We start from the raw sequence: 22282 nt of genomic DNA, 5'->3' as shown, positions 1-22282 counted from the left end.
TTCATGTTTCCTGGACATAAGGAGTTTACATTTCACAACACCAAATTTTTCCCGGTACAGAGCATCGGTTACCTTCTATAATATAATAAAGGAAAGATTTGGCTTATAGTAGGATACAGGAAATTCACGAATGACGCATCATCACGTCTGAACTACTGGACTCATTAACATGAAATTTCGCATATAGATTCTCAATTTAATAGGCCTATTTTAAATTCTTCAAGATTTCAGTAGGTCAAGTTTTCATGATTAGACCCTTTCTGGTAGGTACCGGTATAAATAATATTGAAAGGTTATAACATAATTATTTCCATTTTAATTATGTTTTAATAAATAGGATTTCTATTCTAACTACTATTATTTTTAAGAGAAATTGAAATAGAATACCCACCGAACAACTTTATTTCTGTAGTTTTGAAGTTCAGATTGGTGTATCACAGCTTTTTAAATTAGCCGCCATTTCAGGTTTATATGAATCTCAAAGCTAAGTTTCGAATCAAATCATGAAAAGAGATATTTTATTGATTAATCTAATTGATTTAACATGAAATTGATTATTTTATCAAGGAAATGAAAACTAATATTAGATCAAATGTAATTGGATGAATTGAGTAACAGCTGTGTACACTCAGTGACAAAATAGAGTCAACTCGGCAACGTTGTTTTCCTATCTTTCTTCACTGCCATTATAATGTGGACCTCACTATAGGTGTCTTTTAATGTATGTTATGTTCCTATAAGAAATTATTTGGATTTAGGATTAGTTGAATTTCAGGGAGCTCTAAACTTCACAACCGCAATTGGCAATTGGCTTGAGCTTTCAATAAAATAATAGATTTGGTACTCTTGAACATCTATGAACCTTGTCATCCATTCATCCTACTTCGCTTTGATAGCCACTTCGATTATTTATGTACAAACGTTTTCTAAAACTGAAACTCAATTCCATTCAAGATGTATTTATTTTGCACAACAATACAAAAGTATGACAAAGAATAATTGTTTGTTTACGTAATTTACCTCAGTATAATTACAAAAATAACTTCATTTTATGAATAAAATAACCATCAACTAAAATAATAGAAAATTGCAAATAAAATGCACACCCCTAGGCTTGAGCCCGAGTGAGGTGTACTACCCAAAATGAATATTTTAAATTGTCCTCAGAGGTTTAAGACCGCCCGCCCTAACAAATTACCATAATTTTATCGGATAACAATGAAAACAATGAAGATATTTAAGATGGACAGTATAAAAAGACTTGGAGTAAACTATCCCACAGTTTTCAAGAATGTTTCACAGTCACTGAGTGTAATCAAACTAGCTATAGATAACCGCCACTTTATTATCATAGTGAGGTCCACGTTATAATGGCAGTATTTGATTAACATTCGTGTTGCTATCCTCGTTTATCATTCGACATAGAAACGCTGCCAGATCTTCTTCCAACGATTTAGAAATACAATTAATTAGCAAAATATTCAATTTAAATTATGAAAATCAGTTATTTAATCATAGAGAACATACTTTCTTTACAAATAAAATATATATGATTATTTTTAACAAGAATGAACAGATAATTTTACATCAATATACCGGTATCAGTTATCTTCTATAGAAGGCAGTGGCAAGGCAGAGAATCAGCAACGCTGTTTTTTTATCTTTCTACACTGCCATTTTAACGTGGACCTCACTATTCTTCTTCTTTTATTACCTTCTCCATTACGGAAGTTGGCTACCATCATGACAGTTCTAACTTTGATATCTGCTGCTCGCAGAGGTCCTGTGACGTGCAGTTGAATGCTTCTCTCAGGTTTCTCAACCAATACATTCTTCCACGTTCCACTAAGCGCTCACAAACTATTTTACCCTTGATTATGAGGTGCAGAATCACGTACTTCGGTCCTCTCTCAATGTGCTCAAAGTATGGGCACATACATAATGTCACACACAATATCCAGTTGTTTCCCCTTTCTTCTGAGACTTGTCTGTCCTATCTGTCCATGATATACAGAGTTTTCGCCGTTAGCTCCACATCTCAAATGCTTGGAGTCTAGACTCACATTCTTTATTCAGTGTTCATGCTACTAATCCATAAAAGCGAACAAGGAACTCATAGCACTCGAAGAGGCGGGTCCTGACATCATTGGTCACGTGGCATGTGACTTGCATTGCAGCAAACGCGGGTACTCACAGAGTTTTAAGCCTCCACTTGTTCTATTATATCTATTATATCCCGTCCTGAAAAAGCTGATCTTGTGGAATTCCATGCTTAGTTAGTAGTGACCATAATATATTCTTAGCATTTAATGTGAGCCCATATTCCTCAATTGCTTTTATCAGATTCCTTAGCATTTTTTGCAGGTCTTCTAAGCTTTCAGCAAGGAGTATAGTGTCATCTGCATAGCGTTTGTTATTTATATGGCTACCATTGATGACAATGCCCGCTGCTTCACCTAGATATTTTTCTATGACCTCACTATAGTTACTATATTTTCACATTATAATTAGAGTAGTTGCAATATGTATAATGGTTTTGCCTGTCATAGGCAATGTTTTTTTAATAGTCAATTGATTTTTTCGATTTTCGATTCAGTTACTTTCTATAAATTGATTATCAACTCTATGGTTTCGTGTCACACTTTTTAGGTTATTTTTTATTAGAATCGAGATTTGATTTGTTGAGACCTTATTTCTTTTTTGGCTGTTTTTAATTTAATTATACTTATCTTTCTTGGATATGGAAGCATAACCACAAGATTAAAACAAGAATGTAAATAGCTGGTACTGTCAAAATGTTGAATTTTCTAAATAAATCCACACAATGAAAACGACTATTCACATTAGCAATAACCCTTACTGCTCGTTTCTGTAACACAAATAGTTTCTTTACATTCGTATCATTACCCCAGGCAACAACACCATAATACAAATGAGAATGAAGATAAGCAAAATACACTGAAATTAAAACACTCTTATCAACAATGAACTTCAATCTATTCAATATAAAAATTCCCTTCGATAGTTTGCCACATAATATTTTGATGTGTAGGTCCCATTTTAAATTGCTTTGAACTGTTATACCAAGAAACTTTGCATTGTCAGGTTGTAATCTAAATCCAAATTCCAAAAGTTGAGTTTTGTCCTTATTAAGACACAATGAATTAGAAGCTGTCCAATCTTCAATTATCTCATTAACCGTATGCAAGCTACCAGAAAGACTATTATTTTTTATTTGAACAGCTAAATCATCAGCAAACATAAAAGGTTTTACATTTTTACAACTGATTGCTGCAGGAAGATCATTAACGTATATAATGAAGAGGATAGGGCCAAGTGTGGAACCCTGTGGAACACCTGATGATACTTTTAAATAATTAGAAAAACAGCCATCGTAAAAAACAGTTTGATATCTATCACTCAAGTAAGAGGCAATTAAATTGGTTGACATATCATCGAAACCATAAAATTTGAGCTTTTGTAATAGGATGGGATGAGATATTGTATCAAAAGCTCGGCTCATGTCATAAAAGCTGCCTAGCAGATTACACCTCTCATCAATGGAATAGATACAGTTTTCCATGAATTCAGATATAGCTATATGTGCTTCTATTAGGTCTGAACCCAAATTGACTATCGGAGAACAGTGAGTTATTTTCAAAGAACTCAACAATCTGACAATACAAAATAACCTCAAAGATTTTAGAAATAACTGGAATGATAGAAATTGGTCTAAAATTATTATACTCACTTGCAGAACCTTTCTTGAAAAGAGGAATTACTGCAATTAGGAAAAACGCCATCAAGAATACAATCATTAAACAGAGAGCTTAGTACCTCACAAATATGAGTAGAAGCCAGTTTCAACAAATGAGAATTCAAGCAATACACATTAAGGCAATCACTATTCTTTAAGGAAAGTATTACACTATGAACCTGCTCAACACTCGTAAGATTAAAAGAGAAAGATGGTTTTGAATTTGAAGAGTTTGGCAATGAATTTTTGTAATTGTCAAGATAATGAAAAACGTCATGGACAGGATCTGCTATTGAACGCAATTTTTTATCTACACTGTCAATAAAAAAATCATTGAATCCATGTGATGTATGACTAGATATTTTATCACCTTTAGCCACTTCATTCCTATTTAAATTTTCTCTGACTATTGACCACAATTCCCTTGGTTTATTTTTGGCACGCAAAATACGATTGTTATTGTAATCGAGTTTAGACTTTTTTACCATCTTTTTAAAAGATCTTTTCAACTGATTATACATGCTTTTATGAGTGGCAGAACCGGAAATCTTATAGAGGTCGTACATAAGTAAGCATTGTTCCTTTATATTTTCAATCTCTTCAGTGTACCACAATAGTTTTACTGGAGGACATCTGCCACTTTCTACACATCTGATGGGAAGAGCTGCATCAGCAATACAAAGAAATTTATTTAAAAAATGAGCAAATTTATCCTCAATACTATTGAATGCATAAACATCTAACCAATTAGTTCTTGAAATTATTGATTCAAATCTAACAATATTAGAGTAATTAAGTGGTCTGATAATTCTTTTGGACTTATTATTACCTCTTGAAGATTCTGAAGCTGTATGATCAGTCACATCAAGTTGGCAGCTAAGCACTAAAGCAAAATGATCCGAGACAATCATCGGCTCAACCTTTGCTGAGATAATCCTTTCAAAATGAATTGATGTGGCAATATTGTCAATACACGTCCCCTCACAATGAGTAGATTCACCTGGTCTAGTAACTTCATTGATTGTTAAATTGAGATTGAAACTTGACAGCAAATTTTTAAAGACCATACTGTTGTTAGAATCCATCATCAAATTTACATTAAAATCCCCACAGAGGATAATGCTAGCATTGGAACTATTATTGCTATTTAAAACATCAAACATGCCGAAAAGCGTCTCTGTGAAAGCCTCGAAATTACTCGCCAAAGGTACACGATATATTTCAATGCAAATAACATTATATTGCTTAATCAAAACAGCCGAAATCTCACAAACCCTATCGACGGATAATTCAACCAAAAATGGAACTTCAACTGCAATTAAGGATGACTATACAGATCAGAGATCCACCTCTTTGCCCTGTAGGCCTGCAATATGCGCTGATGCATTTATAGCCACTAATTTCAATATCAGCCAGCTCATTTGAATCCAACCAATGCTCAGAGACACATAATATGTCTTCGTCAAATTTGCAGTTGAAACTTGTGAGTTCATCCAATTTATTTATCAAGCCTTGAACGTTCCAATGAGCAACTACTAAATTAGATGACTGATCAATTATAAGTAAACTATTACAATTAACATCTGTTGATTTACGTCTGTTAGTTTTAGTGCTAGTAGGATATCCGTTACTATCTGAATTTATGCAATCACTATCAAGTCTACTCAATCTAAATTCATCAGATTTTGTCCTAAAAAACAATCGGTATCATTGTTCTTTAAGGGGATTGGGTCAGGTATCAGTTCCTTATTGCTGTCTAGCTTATGCACAAATTGCAGAATTCTATCACATACAAACCTTTTACCTAAAGAGTTCAAGTGAAGTCCATTTGATGTATGGAATCTTCCTCCTATATTGTTAATATTAACAAATGATACATTATTAAATTTTTTACAAATAATAGAGTTCTCGTTGTTTGCTCTTTGGATTTCCTTATTGATTGCCGACCAGCTTGGGAGGTCATGCCTGTGAGGTACCGAGAACACCAGAACATTCCCCGAACATTAGGCTTTACAATATAAAAGCGATATAATTCATTTATTTACACTATGACAAATCATAAAATTATGATTGTTAGTATAAGCCTTAAACTGTTCTCGCAAATTTTGATAAATAGTTACGTGTTCCAGAATATGTCTACTCTTTGCAATGTATGCCAAATTTTCATTCAAAAGTTTTAAAACTAGAAATTTTGTTTTAAGTGTGATAAGAAAGTGAAATTCATTCTAGATTTATAGAATCCCAACCATAGATTTGCAATTGTATGTTGCAGTGCAAGAACCGACACATTGAAATCTGTCCCGAATTCGAGGAATTGGCCAAATGCTCGAAAGGTAAGTGCTGTCCCTACCCTCATCCCAAAAATTATCACCGATCCAAATTGATTAGTTTTCAAACTAATAAAAGACGAACTAGGAAATCTGACAAAATAGTTATGCCCGAGGAACTCGAAAATTATGATGAACAGCTGGGCGAGAGGAGCGAGCCTGATGTCGGTGCGTTGACCAACAGATATTACATGGCATACGATGACGGCAACAGAATGGCCGAAGAATCCTCCAATTCGGATAATTGGGCGGCAGTAGACAGTGCTAGCCATAGTGGCACTTCTTGGCTCAAATCTCGTCCCAAGTTAGGCCACTTGGGAGGATTTATTCCATTCGAGAAAAAACAATAAATACATCTGAAAAAGGTAATAGACCTCCACAAATTGGCTGCATTCTATGAAGATAATACTGTGATCTCCATTATTACCTTCACTTACTTGTTTGGAAAACGTTCTACGATAATTGATTGATCTCCTATATTTTTCACTATTTTATACAACCTGTTACATTGTTTATTTATCTGCCCTCGTCAAGTGGTTGAACCTCTAAAAAAGCCATCACACATCTTCCACAAATAACTTGTTACGAATTTTTAATAAATATTTTTCAATTGTTATTGTTTTATGACCTGCATGTACACAATACAATTTTAATCCGAATATATTTTTATGGAAAACCTCACCAGATAACTATTGATTGCCATGGCTGTGTAGATCACTTTGTTATTGTAATCATTCATAAATTTTGTAAATCATATATTATGGCTTGTTGTCCATTAAGTGAGTAGATTTTTAATTTTTTGCATGCTTTGCCTGTTTAGCTTCATTGGATCGAATAGCCAAATTGTAATAATAGCGTTAATAGCGTTATCCCTACATTTTTGTTGCTTAAATGACACGCCTTGCCCACATTGGCGCATAAACATTTCAAGGTTCATTGCAGAAGAGAAAATTCTTGATAGTCATCAAGTTGAGTTTGAAAGAAACATAAAATGTCAATTATATAATTGCTATCAAATACGTAGTAATTATTCCAATAATAAAATTTCTTGACGACTTCTTCAATTACATAATTATTTTGACAACAGAGAGAATATCATGAAGGATTTTTTTTAAATACATTATGCTGTGCAGGAGTCTTCAGCGTATTAGTGAGGGAATATTAATTGGTATTTGGTATAATTAATAGGCTAATAATTAAGTATTGTTATCGAGTTTATCATAATTAAAATTGCTTGATTGCCGCCAATTTTGATTATACAGAGTGTCCCACCAAGGTTGTAGCAACCGTTAACCATAGATTCCACTCGACATTTCTGACAAAAACTGTTGATTAAACTTTTTTCTCATCGACCTTAGTTTTCGAGATATATAATTTTTCGATATTTTCAGAATATGCCTACTCCTGGTCATTAGATACTCAATAACTCGAAAACTACTTGTCGAATTTCAATTTCAAGGGTATTGTTGGAAAGAGAAAAACATTTCAAACAGAATTAATGTAATTTTATCTGTTGTAAGATATTTTGTAGTTTTTTATTAGGGCTTAAACTTGAAAAAATGCTATTCTTCAAATTCAAAGTGAAATTTCAAACCGTTTTTTCTCGGTTTTTCTCCGGGTGATTATAGTGGCTTCTCCATTTCATAAGCTTTCGAATAAGTATAAATTCGAAAAGGCAAGTTTCATGATAAAGTGTTCAAAACTGCTAATACCTGGAATGAACACCTTCAAAATGAGGAAATTTACAAACAGCAAGCATCAAGTGGTGATCCTAGGGTGAAATCACCTGATTTCTCTCTGACAATATTCACAAGTTTTGATCAATCTACAATGATATAACGTTTGTGAATTTCCTCATTTTGAAGGTGTTCATTCCAGATATTAGCAGTTTTGAACACTTTATCATGAAACTTGCCTTTTCGAATTTATACTCATTCAAAAGCTTATGAAATGGAGAAGTTTTTGAAATATTGAAACCCCTATATTCACCCGGAGAAAAACCGAGAAAAAACGGTTTGAAATTTCACTTTGAATTTGAAGAATAGCATTTTTTCAAGTTTAAGCCCTAATAAAAAACTACAAAATATCTTACAACAGATAAAATTACATTAATCTTGTTTGAAATGTTTTTCTCTTTCCAGCAATACCCTTGTAATTGAAATTCGACAAGTAGTTTTCGAGTTATTGAGTATTTAATGACCAGAAGTAGGCATATTCTGAAATTATCGAAAAATCTATCTATATATCTCGAAAACTAAGGTCGATAGGAAAAAGTTTACTAAACATTTTTTGTCAGAAATGTTGAGTAGAATCTATGGTCAACGGTTGTTACAACCTTGGTGGGACTTCCTGTATATGCTATTTTTGAGATTCTCAATGTTCATCACAACTTAATTTTAATTCATTTATCTCATCTATTTAAACATTAGCGTAAAGGGTCCAAGACGAATACTGGAATGAGCATTATTTAATGAATGAATACATTGATTGAAGTTGTAATGAGTCAAGGTGATCGAATAAGTTGAAAATTAGTAAGATATCTGATGAAAAATGTTGAAATGCCTCAATATTTGAAGTTTTATTATGGTGATAGCCTAATTATTATTTATTTTTATATTGATCTAGCTTATATCGAAAACAATGTGTTCATTTTCATAGAATTTTGTATCCAGATGATATTGTTGAAATAAAGTGAAAAATTATCAAGATAACGTTGTTTCGTATTTTCTAATTCCTTAGTTAATAACTTCATCGTAAGCTAAATTATCTGGGAATGTACTTTTTCAATAAATATACTGATGGAATATTTAGTTTTTTGTGAGTTCTTCAATTCTGCAGATATTGGTTTTATTGAAATACATGATATGTAAATTTAAGCACATGCTTTCACTACTAAATATTTACTCACTGGCCTGGTAAGGTCGTATAGAGTGTCTTAATATTGCTCATACCTTCTACTTATCTTGTTATCAGCATGCAAAGTTAGTACAAATACATGAACACAAAATAGCGAAACGATCTGCTCTTACCATCTAGTATCTATTTAACATATTAAAATGGTATATTAAATACAACAATAGTAGAATAAAGTATGAACTATCAACTCAGGGTTCATTTTGACCAAAAAGCGGCCACTGGATCATCTAAGGCCCAATATTTAACACAGAAGTGGCGTATGGCAAGGATGTGTCGCTGATTTGTCTCTTCCACGCCACTCCTACGTAAACATACACCACGCCACTTATGTTTGCATTGGACCATATAATGTTTATGTAGAAGTGACAAAATTCAGCGCCACTTCTGTGCGAAATGAGCCTAAAGGTGCGTACAGACTTTCGCTCTGCTCCGCAACCGAACGTCACTCCAGCAGAGCGATTGATGATCGACCGGCGAGCAAGAGTGGTTCGACCGGGGAACGCGAGAAGATCTAACATCTTCCGTAACGTTCATGATGGGTGCGTGGGCGGAGCGACTGTGGTTCGATGGTGGTACGAGGGAGGAGCGTGCTCGGTGCGGGTTGGAAGCGCGAATATGTGTACGCAGCTTATCGGTTACGTCACTCATCTGAGTGAAAATAGTTGGACTCCCATTCAAAAAACTTGTATTCTCATAGCTGATTGATAATTGAAATCAATATTTTCATGTTGTGATGAAATGCAGTGCAGTATCAAAAATCAAGCTAAAAACAAAGTTAAAATTTTATTTTAAACTAGAGTAGAATTTCCCTTGTAACACCCTTTCTATAGTATTGTACAAACCTTAGTTTGCAGCATTAGTCTTACGGAGTACAGCGCTGCCACATTTCACAGAATTCTAAAAGTATTTTTTGTAAAATAATTGTACGAAAATGAGAGCGCAGGACTTTTTGATAGAATCAGTAGTAAACGGCAATCGTGCACTCCTATTGTTTTATTGAAATAACATTGGTCATAAAGCTCCGTGCTGCAAACTAAGGCTTGCACGGCATATAGTTATATTTCTCAGTTGTGTAGTAAGAAAATTATTAAATCACTCCAAGGACTAAGTCATAATTTTTTGTCATATGAGCTGAATTAAATCAATAAATAATCGCATGAATAAAGTCAAAATCTTTATTAACAAATTTTAATCACAATTTCTGTAGGCTATACAAAAATGATTCAACTTGAATAAGATTTTATTGTTATTTCTATTGTTAATCCATTTCTACACATATGCAACAGAAAATTTGAAGGCAAGCCACAAGGAAAATGTCTACGTGTGCATGGAGGAATCTGTGTTTTGTTGGCAATTCTGGCGTTGAGGTTGTCCATTACAACTTTAATGTGTTTAATGTGGGGTGGAGACTGGAGATGGCTCGATCTATTACACTTTTTGTTTCATATTGGATTTGCTGAGTTTACACATGAATAAGCTTGTTATTATTATAATAGAAGTGCTTGTTGTCAGAATACTCCATTTTACAATATTAATGATGAGCAATTGTTCGATAATTAATTCGTTCAGCTTATCTATTTCTTCAGGGCCAAGTTGTATACCCTGAAAATTGAAAATAAAATAATTACCGGTATTCAACAATCACAATAATCCGTCTCATTAGTTACGCACAAGCCTAGATCAGCAAAAATGATTGGGAAGCAAAAACGTACTGTATATTCAGATTACAGTAACTTGTACATTTTTATATATTCATTATTAGCATTATTAGGCAAAGGCATTAAGGCTGTGCAAAGTATAAAAATAAACTTTCTACTGGTAATATTTTCCAAAGTTTTTCGATTTGTATTTCATCAAGCTATCAACATGAAAAAGTTTTCACAGGAAAAAATTTTTTTCCGATCATTACTTTCTGAGATATGAGCGCCTAAAGTTTATTTTTTTGGGACAGAACATTTCATATTCGGTAAAAGATAACTCCTTGAAATTTCGAGGATAAATTCTTCATGGTATTGTTGATTTAATAAAACAAAAATGTTCTGAAAAAATATCATTTTTTGACAAAGTTATTCAATTTACCAAAAATAACTCAACAAAAATTTAGTTTTGGTTATTTTTAGTAAATTGAATAACTTCCTCAAAAATTTATATTTTCAGAAAATTTTTGTTTTATTCAATCAACAATACCATGAAAAATTTATCCTCTAAATTTCATGGAGTTATCTCTTACCGAATTTGAAATGTTCTGTCCCAAAAATTTAAACTTTAGGCGCTCATATCTCAAAAAGTAATGATCGGAGAAAAAATGTTTTCCTGAGAAAACGCTTTCATTTTCATAGCTTAATGATATACAAATCGAAAAACATTGAAAAATATCACCAGTAGAAAGTTTATTTTTAGCCTTTGCACAGCCTGAGTTTCCTGATGATCTGCACCCTTGTTTTATAGATTTATCTACCCATTCAGTTCAGAAAACTTTTATCCTGAAATAATTATTTCAGAACCGGTTATAACAAAGTATTCTTAAATTGAAATAATTTTCAGTCACTAAGATAGTATTGAAGTGAGCCTGGCCTAATCTTTTATTCAATTTCAATATCTTGAAATTTGTCATACCTCTTCCACCCACAGTAGAGGAAACGTTAGATTTCTCAAATCTTTCATGAGTGTCATCGTTGTTATTTGATTCAATTTTAAATTCACTTGGATTCTATGGTAGCCTTCCAAGGGAATTCCAGTTTTCTGAAAAAAATGTAGTACGGTATTTCAATTTATTTGCCATTTTCTAAAAATAATAAAAATACGGTACAATTTTTTCTCTGCAGTGCATCCTTAAGTAAATGAATGTAAAACAATATTAACAAAAATAATCTAATAACAAAATCTAAATAAAATCTAAAAACAAAATTTTTCAAAATTTCTATTGTAGAAGTTTTTTTCTATTGTATTTTATTTCAATGGCATTGCTATACAATATTAGTCTGTTCGCTAGCTATGGGTTGAGATTTTAAAAAATGAATATTTAAGTAGCACATAAAATGTTTTCAAAAAATTGATCATTATTATGCTATCATATTTTGTAATTTTGAATCTTAATATGGAGCTTTCAAATTGATTTTCAACATCCTAGACCACAGATGAGCATGTAGAAAAAATATGGATTTTGTCTTATTTATTAAATTTTCTATTAACAAAATGGGAAATGAAGCGGATTTGATTTAAGTTACTTGAATAAAATTCACATTTACTTTGCTAAAATTGTTGTGTACATTATTTCATCACAAGATTAAAAAGCTTTTTCGAAAAAATTTGATTTTACCCAGTCATTGACTAGAATAATGAAGTTTTTATTTATCTCATGTGTTAGACAATTTATGGGTAATTTATTTATGAGAATATTGCAGTAGTTGTGATAAAATTGCCGTCTGCTTACTGAGAGTCTGGAGAATATTATTTTACATCGATTTGTTTTTTGTATTGTATAGTAGGTAAACGGTTCAAGGGTAACTTACTTATTAATGATAAGAGTAACTTAATTACTGTATCGATTTTCAAATGAGTCATTGCCAGCAAATCTGACAATGTAATTTCAATTTCGATTTTGAACATGAATACTTCAAACATAAGCCAACCTTGACCTTTATGAATTTTAAATTATTCATGGCAAGCCTATCTATACATTTAACTTATAAAATTAATACACTTATCTTGTTTGAAAATTCAAAAAAAATCTCAAATCAACATTATGCAAATCGACTTACTGGTTCAATATCAAAGTATGAGTTATGCAATTCTGGATCCGGCTTCAAACCATCGACATCGTCCAACAAGTCATTAGCTGCATCCAAGAAATGAGGCTTGGTCATTATTACAGGCACATCTGTCAAATTGAATAATAGTTTTCAAAACAAACTATTCACTTTCTCAAAAAGAAAAATTTTAAGAGGAAAAGTTTAGTTTTTTGTTTTTTTTTTAATGTTTAATCAGATTTTAATGGAAATTGAATTTTTATTGTATTTGAGAATTAAGGAGTTTAGAACTTGAAATCAAAAGTGAATGTTAATGGAGTGTCTGTTTTATTCTGTAGTTGTAACAGATAAACATAATTTATAAATTTATTACAAAGCACAACCATGAATAAATGTTTGTAACGTAGGATCAGATTATTTCTTTATTTCAGACTAACAAGAAGCCAGTGCTCCGCAAGGTTCTTTTTTAAAACTTGACAAACTGAAAACTTGACTAAATGAAATCTTAAAGAATTGAAAATAGGCCTATAACATTCCTCGGTTAATTAAAAATATATATGCAAAATTTAAAGTTAGCCAGTCCAGTATTTCAGACGTGATGATGCTTCAAACATAATTTTCCCATCCCGTATAAGCCAGTTATTTCCTTTATTACAGAAAGATATAGATAAGTTTCTGAAACCGATACAAATAATTCTAATTCATTAAGAAATATTATCGAGACCTTTCGGAGAGAGTGCTCAGTGTCATGAAAGGAAAACGGGACTTTCTTTTAAGGCTGTGCAAAGGCTAAAAAAGCTTTCTGCTGGTGATATTTTTCAAAGTTTTTCGATTTATCGAAATGGAAAAGTTTTCTCAGAAAATTTATTTCCCGATCATTACTTTTTGAGATATGAGCGCCTAAAATTTTAATTTTTGGGACAGATCATTTTAAATTCTGTAAGTGATAAATCCATTAAATTTCTAGGATAAATTCTTCATAACTTAGTATTGTTGATTAAATGAAACAATTTTTTTTAAATATAAATTTTTGAGAAAATTATAGTCTTTTGCACAGCCTTAATTTAACAGTATCCATTGGACATAAAAGATATATTAAATAAAAGGAAAAATTGCAATGTAAACCTTAACTTGCAATCTATCGTCTTTAATCTTGCAATTTTATTGAATTTTGTGTTTAATTGTGTACTGATTTGGTAGGTACCCTCTCTTCCTTCCTTTTTTTCATTTCTATGCTATATTTCATTGTCAATGGAGAATCACTTCTATAGTGAGGCGTTATATGGGCAGTATTTGAACAACATTGGTGTTGCTATCCTTGTCTATCTATCATTCGACAAAGCAGACAGCACGATTCTTGACGAATAAAAAATAATTTATTATTTTGAAATTACCAGTTGGACATCAGATATACCGGTATCAGCTATCTTCTTATAGAATTCAATGGCAAGGCAGAGAATCGGCAACACTGTTTCCTATCTTTCTTTACTGCCATTTTAACTTGGACCACACCTATAATACAACATTTTCTGTAATAATTATTATTCATAACTCATTGAAGATAAGTAGGGAGTATAATGGGTAATCAACTGGTTAATCTATTATAATAGAATTGAGTTAGTTGAATTGAACTTTTCAACGTACATAGACCTACCCATGCAATTGGAAATGTCAACAGCGCCTTTTGGAGCACATGTAGTTGGCTGTGTAAGGCCGTTTATTGTACCGTTACAATAGCAGGACGCATCTTCATTGACGAGAACATCGTCTGCCAAGAATAACCAACTTGGTGTGAATCTCAGTCCTTTTACACCTTCGTAATAAATGTCTTCCTTGTATACCAAATGAACTACACTGTAAAATATAGTTTTTATTAGACAACATTTAGACTCTTTCTTCAAAAATTCATGAAACATTTAGATTCTTCCTTAAACTCATATTTAGAAACATACGCAGTACCCTCTTATTTTTATCAAGACGCTACCGGTTTAGGCCGATTATGCCATTCTCAAAAGTAAATATAGTATTAAAAAAGTAAGAAACATACAAACTTTACATCAAAAGAATATGTTTAAATAACTTAGCTCAGTAAAGTAAAATAGATTCGTGAGGCTTTTTGTTGGTTGAGAGTCACATCGATTTTTGTTCGTACGATATTTTTCTGTCCTTATAAATTTTATCAGATTAAACATAACTTGACAAACATCATCTGTTTGAAATCAATTGTTCAATCTAATGGAATCTATAAGGACGGCAAAAACTCGTGCATACGAACAAAAACCGATGTATGTTTACCTAGCCTTACGTTATGGTCCCACGTGGGCTGCATATAATTTGAGCCGTCAATGAGCCTTACGACTTTCAATACTTTAGCCGGGACCGACAATTTAACGTGTCCATCCTATAACACGGGAGTAACCTGGCTAAAAACGTTTGTTTCTAACCGGGTTTAAACCCGAGACCACTATGCTGCTATGAAGCACTATATACACCAGACCACGGATCACTCCTTTAAGTAGCTTAAATCTTGAAGTATATATGAATAAAGAAAGATGAGAAGCTTACCGTGCTCAATAATTCTATTATATTTTTTTTTGAAATATTGATTTTAACAATCATATCGATGTTTCAATAAAAGCGTGAGCCAGATATAAAAAAAAAATAACATTATTATCCAGACATAGTTAAAAACTCAAGTGAGGAGTTATTTAAAATTTTCAATGAAATATAGTGACTATAAAATTTATTTAATTCCTTTTATATAGTAACGTTGATTGATAATCGCGAATGTAATTCGATTACGAATTCTAATGAAATTGAAATTATGTAATGAAAAAATCTTTATTAAATTGCTTGAAAAGAATAGATCTTCCCAATATAGTAGTGGAAGTCTACTGGATTAGAAGAGGAAATAACTTAATGCTAGTATCCTATGATATTTATTGGAAAAATAAACTTTTGATGTGAAAAATATTAAGTCTAGATGATAGAGTGAAATCTCAAGATAGAAACACAAAAGTTTTGAATTGGAAGTGCATGCAGAGGAACCTATTATGACTGGAAACTCATAAGTTTATTTTAATGTAATAAGAGGCTGCTGAAAGATACTCCTAAGCTAGAAGGTTGCTAAATCTAACGTTGTGATTTGAGTTTTAATAGTGATAAAATGAAGATTTATGTGACGTATAAAGTACATAGTTGTTTTAATGATTATTCCTACCTGCATATATCTGTAGAGAAGACGCTCAATTGAGACTGTTTGTGGATGAATGGGGGGAGTAGTGAGACGTCACTTCCACCTATTTAATTGCAGCGTTTTCCGGACCAGAGCGACATGTCTGTCTTCTTGTTCCACCGAAGAATTTCACCCAGAGCTGATGGATCCTTATTTCCAGCGTTGATACTAAATGTGCCGAGACTTTGTCGCTGAAAGTCAAGATTTATAAGCATTAATGAGCATACAAAATATATCTTTTTGATAGAATAGTAGTTCAAAAATATGATACTCTGCTTAGTTCAATTTTTCAAAACTTGGTTTCAAAATCAGATGTCTTACATGCCTTAGAATTGCCATAGAGAAGTCACCATTGCTGCCCATTTGCAAAACCTTTATTGGCATCATATGACGAAGAGCCGAGCACATGGAGAATACTGCTATATTCTTGTCAGATCTTTGACAATCGATTTTGATGCCTGAGAACAGTAGATCTCTGACTGTAGCGTTGATGAATATCAAATTTGGTGAGTTGAATATGGGAGGAACGGCCAGCTCCATGAATATTCTCATCATTGACTGTAATCCTTTGATATCATTCAGAATATTTGTCACACCCTGAAAATCAAGGATGAAAATTGAAAAATTATTAGAATATTAATAAAAATTTTATCTGAGATGAGACTCGAAACTTTTTAAAGGTTCAAATCATTATCCTCGATGGAATCTCAATATCAGAAACAACCTATCTCAGAAATTGATTACATAGCTGAGTGATATGATCTAAAGATTTTGAAAATTCAAATGACTTTTCGAAAGAATGCCACAATAACGAAAATGGTTTGTTATTCATTCCACATTCAGCATTTTATCTTTTTTTTTTTTTTTTTTTTTTTGATTGGGGGGGTCTATAGCATTCTAAATCATCAATATTCTTTTATTGAAATTTGAGAGAAGAGTTGATATGAATCATTTTATGATTCGTACTTGCATACGAATAGAGAAATAAATTATAACTTTACCCACATACCGCATAACACAATTTCAATTCAAATTTCTTTAGAAAATCGGTTTCTTTTCATATAGCCCAATAAAATAGTACATGGGACCAAACAAAAATTAAGGTAATTGATTTCATTGTTTTAATCGATCCATTTGGGTACTAGTAAGAGTACTCTGTTACTATGTTATTTATTTGAATAAATTAATCCAATCTGATCTAATCTTGACCACACACCTCATCCCTCTTCTGCCATCTTCCTCTGAGAATCCCAAATGATAACTGACTTGACTTCCTTACAACAAATAACTATTTCTCATATCATTCATTATGAGTCAGTAAGATTGACACTAACCTTATGAACATCATGATAACACCATTATCACGATCAATAATACCATAAACGATTTGAAAAGAAGTGAAAATAGAAAAATCGCAAATTAGAAAAAATTATCAATTTTCGACGAGCCATAACTCGCTTCCTATTGGAGATAGAAGAACGTTTAGGGGGGATGAAAATTGTAGAGAATTTGATGCTCTTCAAAAACGTATAGAATACAAAAATTAATCTAACATGGTTTTGGAGATATCGTGAAAAAACTGAAAAAGTACGAAAATCTTGTTTTCAGGCTGCCAAAAGTTATGTCTTCAGAAATTTTGGTGGGAAACCATAGATCACTCTTACTAGTACCCAAACAGACCGATTAAAACAATATAATTTATTTATTATTTCATAAATAATGCAAATAATGGGCGCATTATAATGACTATTTGACTGGGCTAATAATTTAAAGAGGATATTTGAGTATTAAGAAACGTATCGTATTATAAAATAAAATAAGATTCTAAAAACTGTGCTTTATACTATCAAGACGTTTCACAACAATGTTGTGAATAGAGAAATTTAAATTTTTCAGGAATTAAAAAAACTCCAATGTAATTCTCCAGGGGTGTCCACCCTCCTAAGACCATGGACGCACCATTTCGTCATTTCAAACTTTTAAACACTGCTGACCTTTTTTTGGCCCCCCAAAAGGAAGATTTTCGAGGATACAATAAACCTCTCCCCTCTTCCCCTCCCCTTTGGGAGCCCTGAATTCTCAACTCGGAAATTTATACCTACCAGTTTTCATTCATTTTTTTCAAAGAACAGGTAATAATATACAAAGATAATAATATACAGTTTGATCAGATTACAGCAGTCGTTTATCGTTAAAAGATTGCTAAGCAATAATAGGTAGGTAGCCTACTAATCTAGGTAGGTACTATACTAATAAAAGTTACTGTTATTGGAGAATATTGGAGTTACTGATATTGGCTAATACTTCACTACTTTATGGAATATTCAAATAACATCTATTAAATTTAATAATAGACCACTTTTAGCAATAGAATAGTTGAAAAATTGATCAGATTATTTTAAATTATTGTAGTGGAATAATTTAAAAAATAACTGTAAATTATGTCCCTGGAAAAGCCAAAAAAATACAACCAGTGCCGGATTCACAACAGTCAGGACATCATTTTCATCAAGAGGATATGATACATTTTTATCAAAAATATATGTTATATCCTGCTGGTATTCTACAGAATCCTCCAATGTATTTAATATAGAATGGAGTTTTTCTTCCGGTTTCCCTGAAAACCATATTAAATTTTCCATATTCATAAAGGAATTCTATATTCTATTTTAAGAACAAATGAATGAATTTCATATTTATGTTCATTCGTAAAATAAATTAATTAATTGTGTATGGAAATAATACACAATAACTTTTATTTACAATTCCGTCGACCTATTGAGGTGACTTTGTATATCCCGGGGTGACTTTGTCCCACCTCGCGGAAAAATATTCAAATCAGTTTATTTCCGATTTCTGTTATCCGAAATCGATGTTCAACATTGATAGTCTTAGCCCTGATCATTATCGAGGTTCTACAATCGATATCTTGTCAAACTTCGATATATTAGTTGAATTATCGACATAAAACCATACTGCTTGCTTCATCTTGTGATTCCGTTGTCGGAAAACTTCGTATTATAAAACTTATTCCTAAAAGACTTATGATATCGGTGAGTTCATATTATTTTGGCCTTTTTATTATTTCTAAAAAAGATCTTTGGGCACCAGAAACTTTTAAATATTTAAAAAAAAATAATTTGTGATTTCTTGATGTGGATTTCACTTGTTTTCAATGTCATTAGGTAGGTATTCATTTTAAAGGTTAACAGTTGGTTTCACTTTGTCTAACTCTTGAAAATTAACTTTTTCAAATAGGTATATTTTTCAAAGTGAGACAAAGTCACTCCAAACCCTGGTTGACATTGTCTCTTAATTTCAAAAAATATATCTTTATTAAAGTGGAGAAAAATATTTACTTTTTATAATGAAAAAAAATCTTCAAACATTGCAGAATACAATAAAAAATATTGCAAGAGATTTATTGCAACTCAAGTATTGATTGCAAGCTGTTTAAAATCTCAACTCCCCAAAATTGGGACAAAGTCACCCCGGTTTACCGGTAATAGAATACTAACTAAGTTTAGTAAAAGTAAAAGCAGTCAAGTGTACTTGAGAAGATTTTTGATGAGTTTCTAACATAATATTGTATTCGTTGAATCCTAATTCAGTAGGTAGTGAATAGATCATAGATAGGTAGTCAATAGATACTAACTTGTACACATAAGGTCCTTTCTCGATCAACTTTGGCTTTACTCCTAAATTGACCTCATCTGGATTAGTGACTTTAAATATATAGATTTTCAAATAGATTGGTATTGGCGATTCAATCCATCTGTTCCACGAATCAGTTCCGTTCCTGAGAGCCAGCTCCTGAATAATAAATAGGCTTGTATCAATCACATGAACAAGCAATATATCAACTTGAGACAATGATAACAATGTAGGTGAATTGGAGAGTAAATCATAAATATTGAGAAAAGCTTCCTATTTTAAAATCTTGAAAGGTAAAAAAATTGCTGCCGACGAAGCATTTGTTTCAGGTACATTATTCTATTTTTGGGGATTAAAAATACATAATTATTACTCCAAAAGACAATAATTTAAAATGCTACAATAGTTCACACTGTAGGTTTACAAAACCTACAAGAAGTAATAAAATTCGTTTGTGGAACTTTCATTGAATATCCTCACGTGATTTGACTTTTATTCAAGTCTCAATTAAAGATGATCAATGGGCCTATTTAAAAAATAGGCAATAGGTAGTTTATTAAATTTTGCAAAATAATCTAATTCCAATGGTATCATAGTAAGAGTGTGTTCTTATAAGAGTAGTATAAGAGTGTGTTCTTACATTAATATATGTTTTGCAAATTTTATAATGCAAAAATTTTATTCCAAGGAAACATGTATTTCATTGAAAACCTTGTTTTTCCTAGCTCTACATGACAAGCTTGGAATTTAAGTTTTAGCTTGTTCATGTTCTGTTGTATTTAAAATCCTTAAACTCAACTGATGCATGTTTATATGGATGAGTCATGAGTTTGAAGATTTATTTGCTGGTGAAAATTTGTATTGCTGGTAATATATGATAATGGTACCTACATATATTGTAAGTTATGTAGGCTATTTACAAAAATATTTGAAATGTATAATGACTTACTTGACCAATTCTCGAATTCACAATTCTATCCAAGAGGAACCAGTCAGTTAACAAAGTTATTGACAAAGTAAATATTCCTAAAACAAGAGCAAATGTGAGCGCTTTTCGAAAATCCATATTTGTTGATGCAATCATGCACGACAACCACTTGAAATTATTTCGGTGAAAATCTTATCTGGTAACTATGAGTTTTAAAAATGGGAGCAGTTCGTTGATACTTATATCAAGGACAACCAATCGGCATTTATAGTCATTTCGTTGCTAATTGTTTACCGTACCAAAAATACAATCTAAAATACTTTACGGTGGAAACCAAATTCTCGGTAGATTACAAATTCTATTTGTTTTCAATTTAAAGTGTGTAACCATTCTGTTTCTGTGATGATTTCATTATTTTTTTTAATGATTCATAATATCTAATTTGTGCATCAAGTGTTTGATACCGAATTGTATTAACTATGCATAAATTCATAGTGGTTCATTCAAAGTATTCAAATTACAGTAAAACCTCGCTAATCCGACTTATCGGTTAACCCATCAATGCCGTAAGGTTAATTGTTGAAGTGAAAGGGTTGGTCAGCCCTCTTGTTGGTCATGCTATAAAAATATTTTTTGACATTAATTTCCGATGCATCATACCGTTCAGTTTGGATCTTGTCAATGTATTAGAATACATGGTTAGAACAAAAACTAAAGCTTAAGTGCAGGGTGATTCAAAGAAACGGGAAATTTTGAAAGTTGTTTTGGTAGCGATTGCTACCATTGAATAACGTATGTTAGCCTGTTAACAAAACCTTGCCATTTAGTTATCATGAATGCACTACGTCACACACTGCACGAATATCGATGGCAGCTGTATACCAATTGTTTGGGAAACGTGTTATTTCGAGAAATGGTAACATTCCATGGCCTCCCAGATCCCCTGATTTGACAGCTTTTGATTTATTTTTTTGGGGTCACCTTAAAAGCAAAGTGTTCCTTAGTCGACCTGCAACAACGGAAGAATTGAAAACCAAGATTCGAGAAGCGATTTCAGAAATTCCAATTGTTATGTTACGTCAATCCATGGACAATGTTACAAAGAGACTACAGGAACGTTTGCGTAGAAAAGGAACACACTTGCAAGATGCCATCTTCAAAAAATAAATTTTACGGTTTTTATTCTAAAATGGCATTATTTTTACTATTAAATGATATGAAAAACTTTATTCAAAGATTTGTTTTTCTTGAAATGATTCAACTTTTAAAATTTCCCGTATCTCTGAAACACCCTGTAGTATGTTTTTATGTGAATAAACGAGTACATAAGGTAATCAGGTCTCATAAGGAATTAGAGAAGTTTTACATTACTGTAACTTACGTGAAGTATTTAATTTTTACCATAAATTTTTTGTCAGATACCTTCCTGTAGTTTCTTCAATATTCGACTGGATAAGATTTAATTAAGTCTTGAAAATGAGTATTGATCTACCAATCTACCATTTCTATACAAGCTGCGATTTTTGCTATATTTTCCACATATATACCAAAATTAACTCTTGTTACTTTCATTTTGGTACAAATTTCTTCTATATGCAGTGAAAATTATTAATGACATATATTGTATTGTTTGTTGTAATAAATGAAATGAAAATGCTGTCAGTTTGAAGTGAATCTCACTAAAGACGATCCTAGTAATAAGAAAGTAATAAAAAG

At 31.9% G+C, this 22282-nt stretch overlaps 2 protein-coding genes across 3 annotated transcripts in view; both read right to left on the bottom strand.

Annotated features, from left to right (window-relative positions):
* LOC111056210 (cytoskeleton-associated protein 2-like) overlaps positions 1–22282 on the bottom strand; it is a 479893-nt gene that overhangs the window by 428906 nt on the left and 28705 nt on the right. The gene's annotated exons all lie outside the window — the stretch shown is intronic.
* On the bottom strand, positions 10162–20741 carry LOC111043389 (sensory neuron membrane protein 2-like). 2 transcript variants are annotated; one of them, XM_022328327.2, is made up of 8 exons: positions 20588–20741; positions 19640–19797; positions 16306–16581; positions 15970–16175; positions 14404–14603; positions 12762–12880; positions 11617–11742; positions 10162–10602 (listed from the first exon to the last, which is right to left on the bottom strand). In XM_022328327.2, exons 5-8 carry the CDS (start codon positions 14405–14407, stop codon positions 10429–10431), a joined length of 423 nt encoding a protein of 140 aa, XP_022184019.1. In that variant the 5' UTR covers positions 14408–14603; positions 15970–16175; positions 16306–16581; positions 19640–19797; positions 20588–20741; the 3' UTR covers positions 10162–10428. The 2 variants fall into 2 exon arrangements, with proteins under 2 accessions (XP_022184019.1, XP_022184036.1); XM_022328344.2 differs by lacking the exon at positions 16306–16581.

This window comes from Nilaparvata lugens, chromosome 6 (genome assembly GCF_014356525.2).
Source record: "Nilaparvata lugens isolate BPH chromosome 6, ASM1435652v1, whole genome shotgun sequence".
In the NCBI taxonomy this organism is placed as follows: Eukaryota; Metazoa; Arthropoda; class Insecta; order Hemiptera; family Delphacidae; genus Nilaparvata; species Nilaparvata lugens.
Note: the sequence above shows the minus strand (reverse complement) of the source record. Positions and strands in the feature narration are given on the sequence as shown.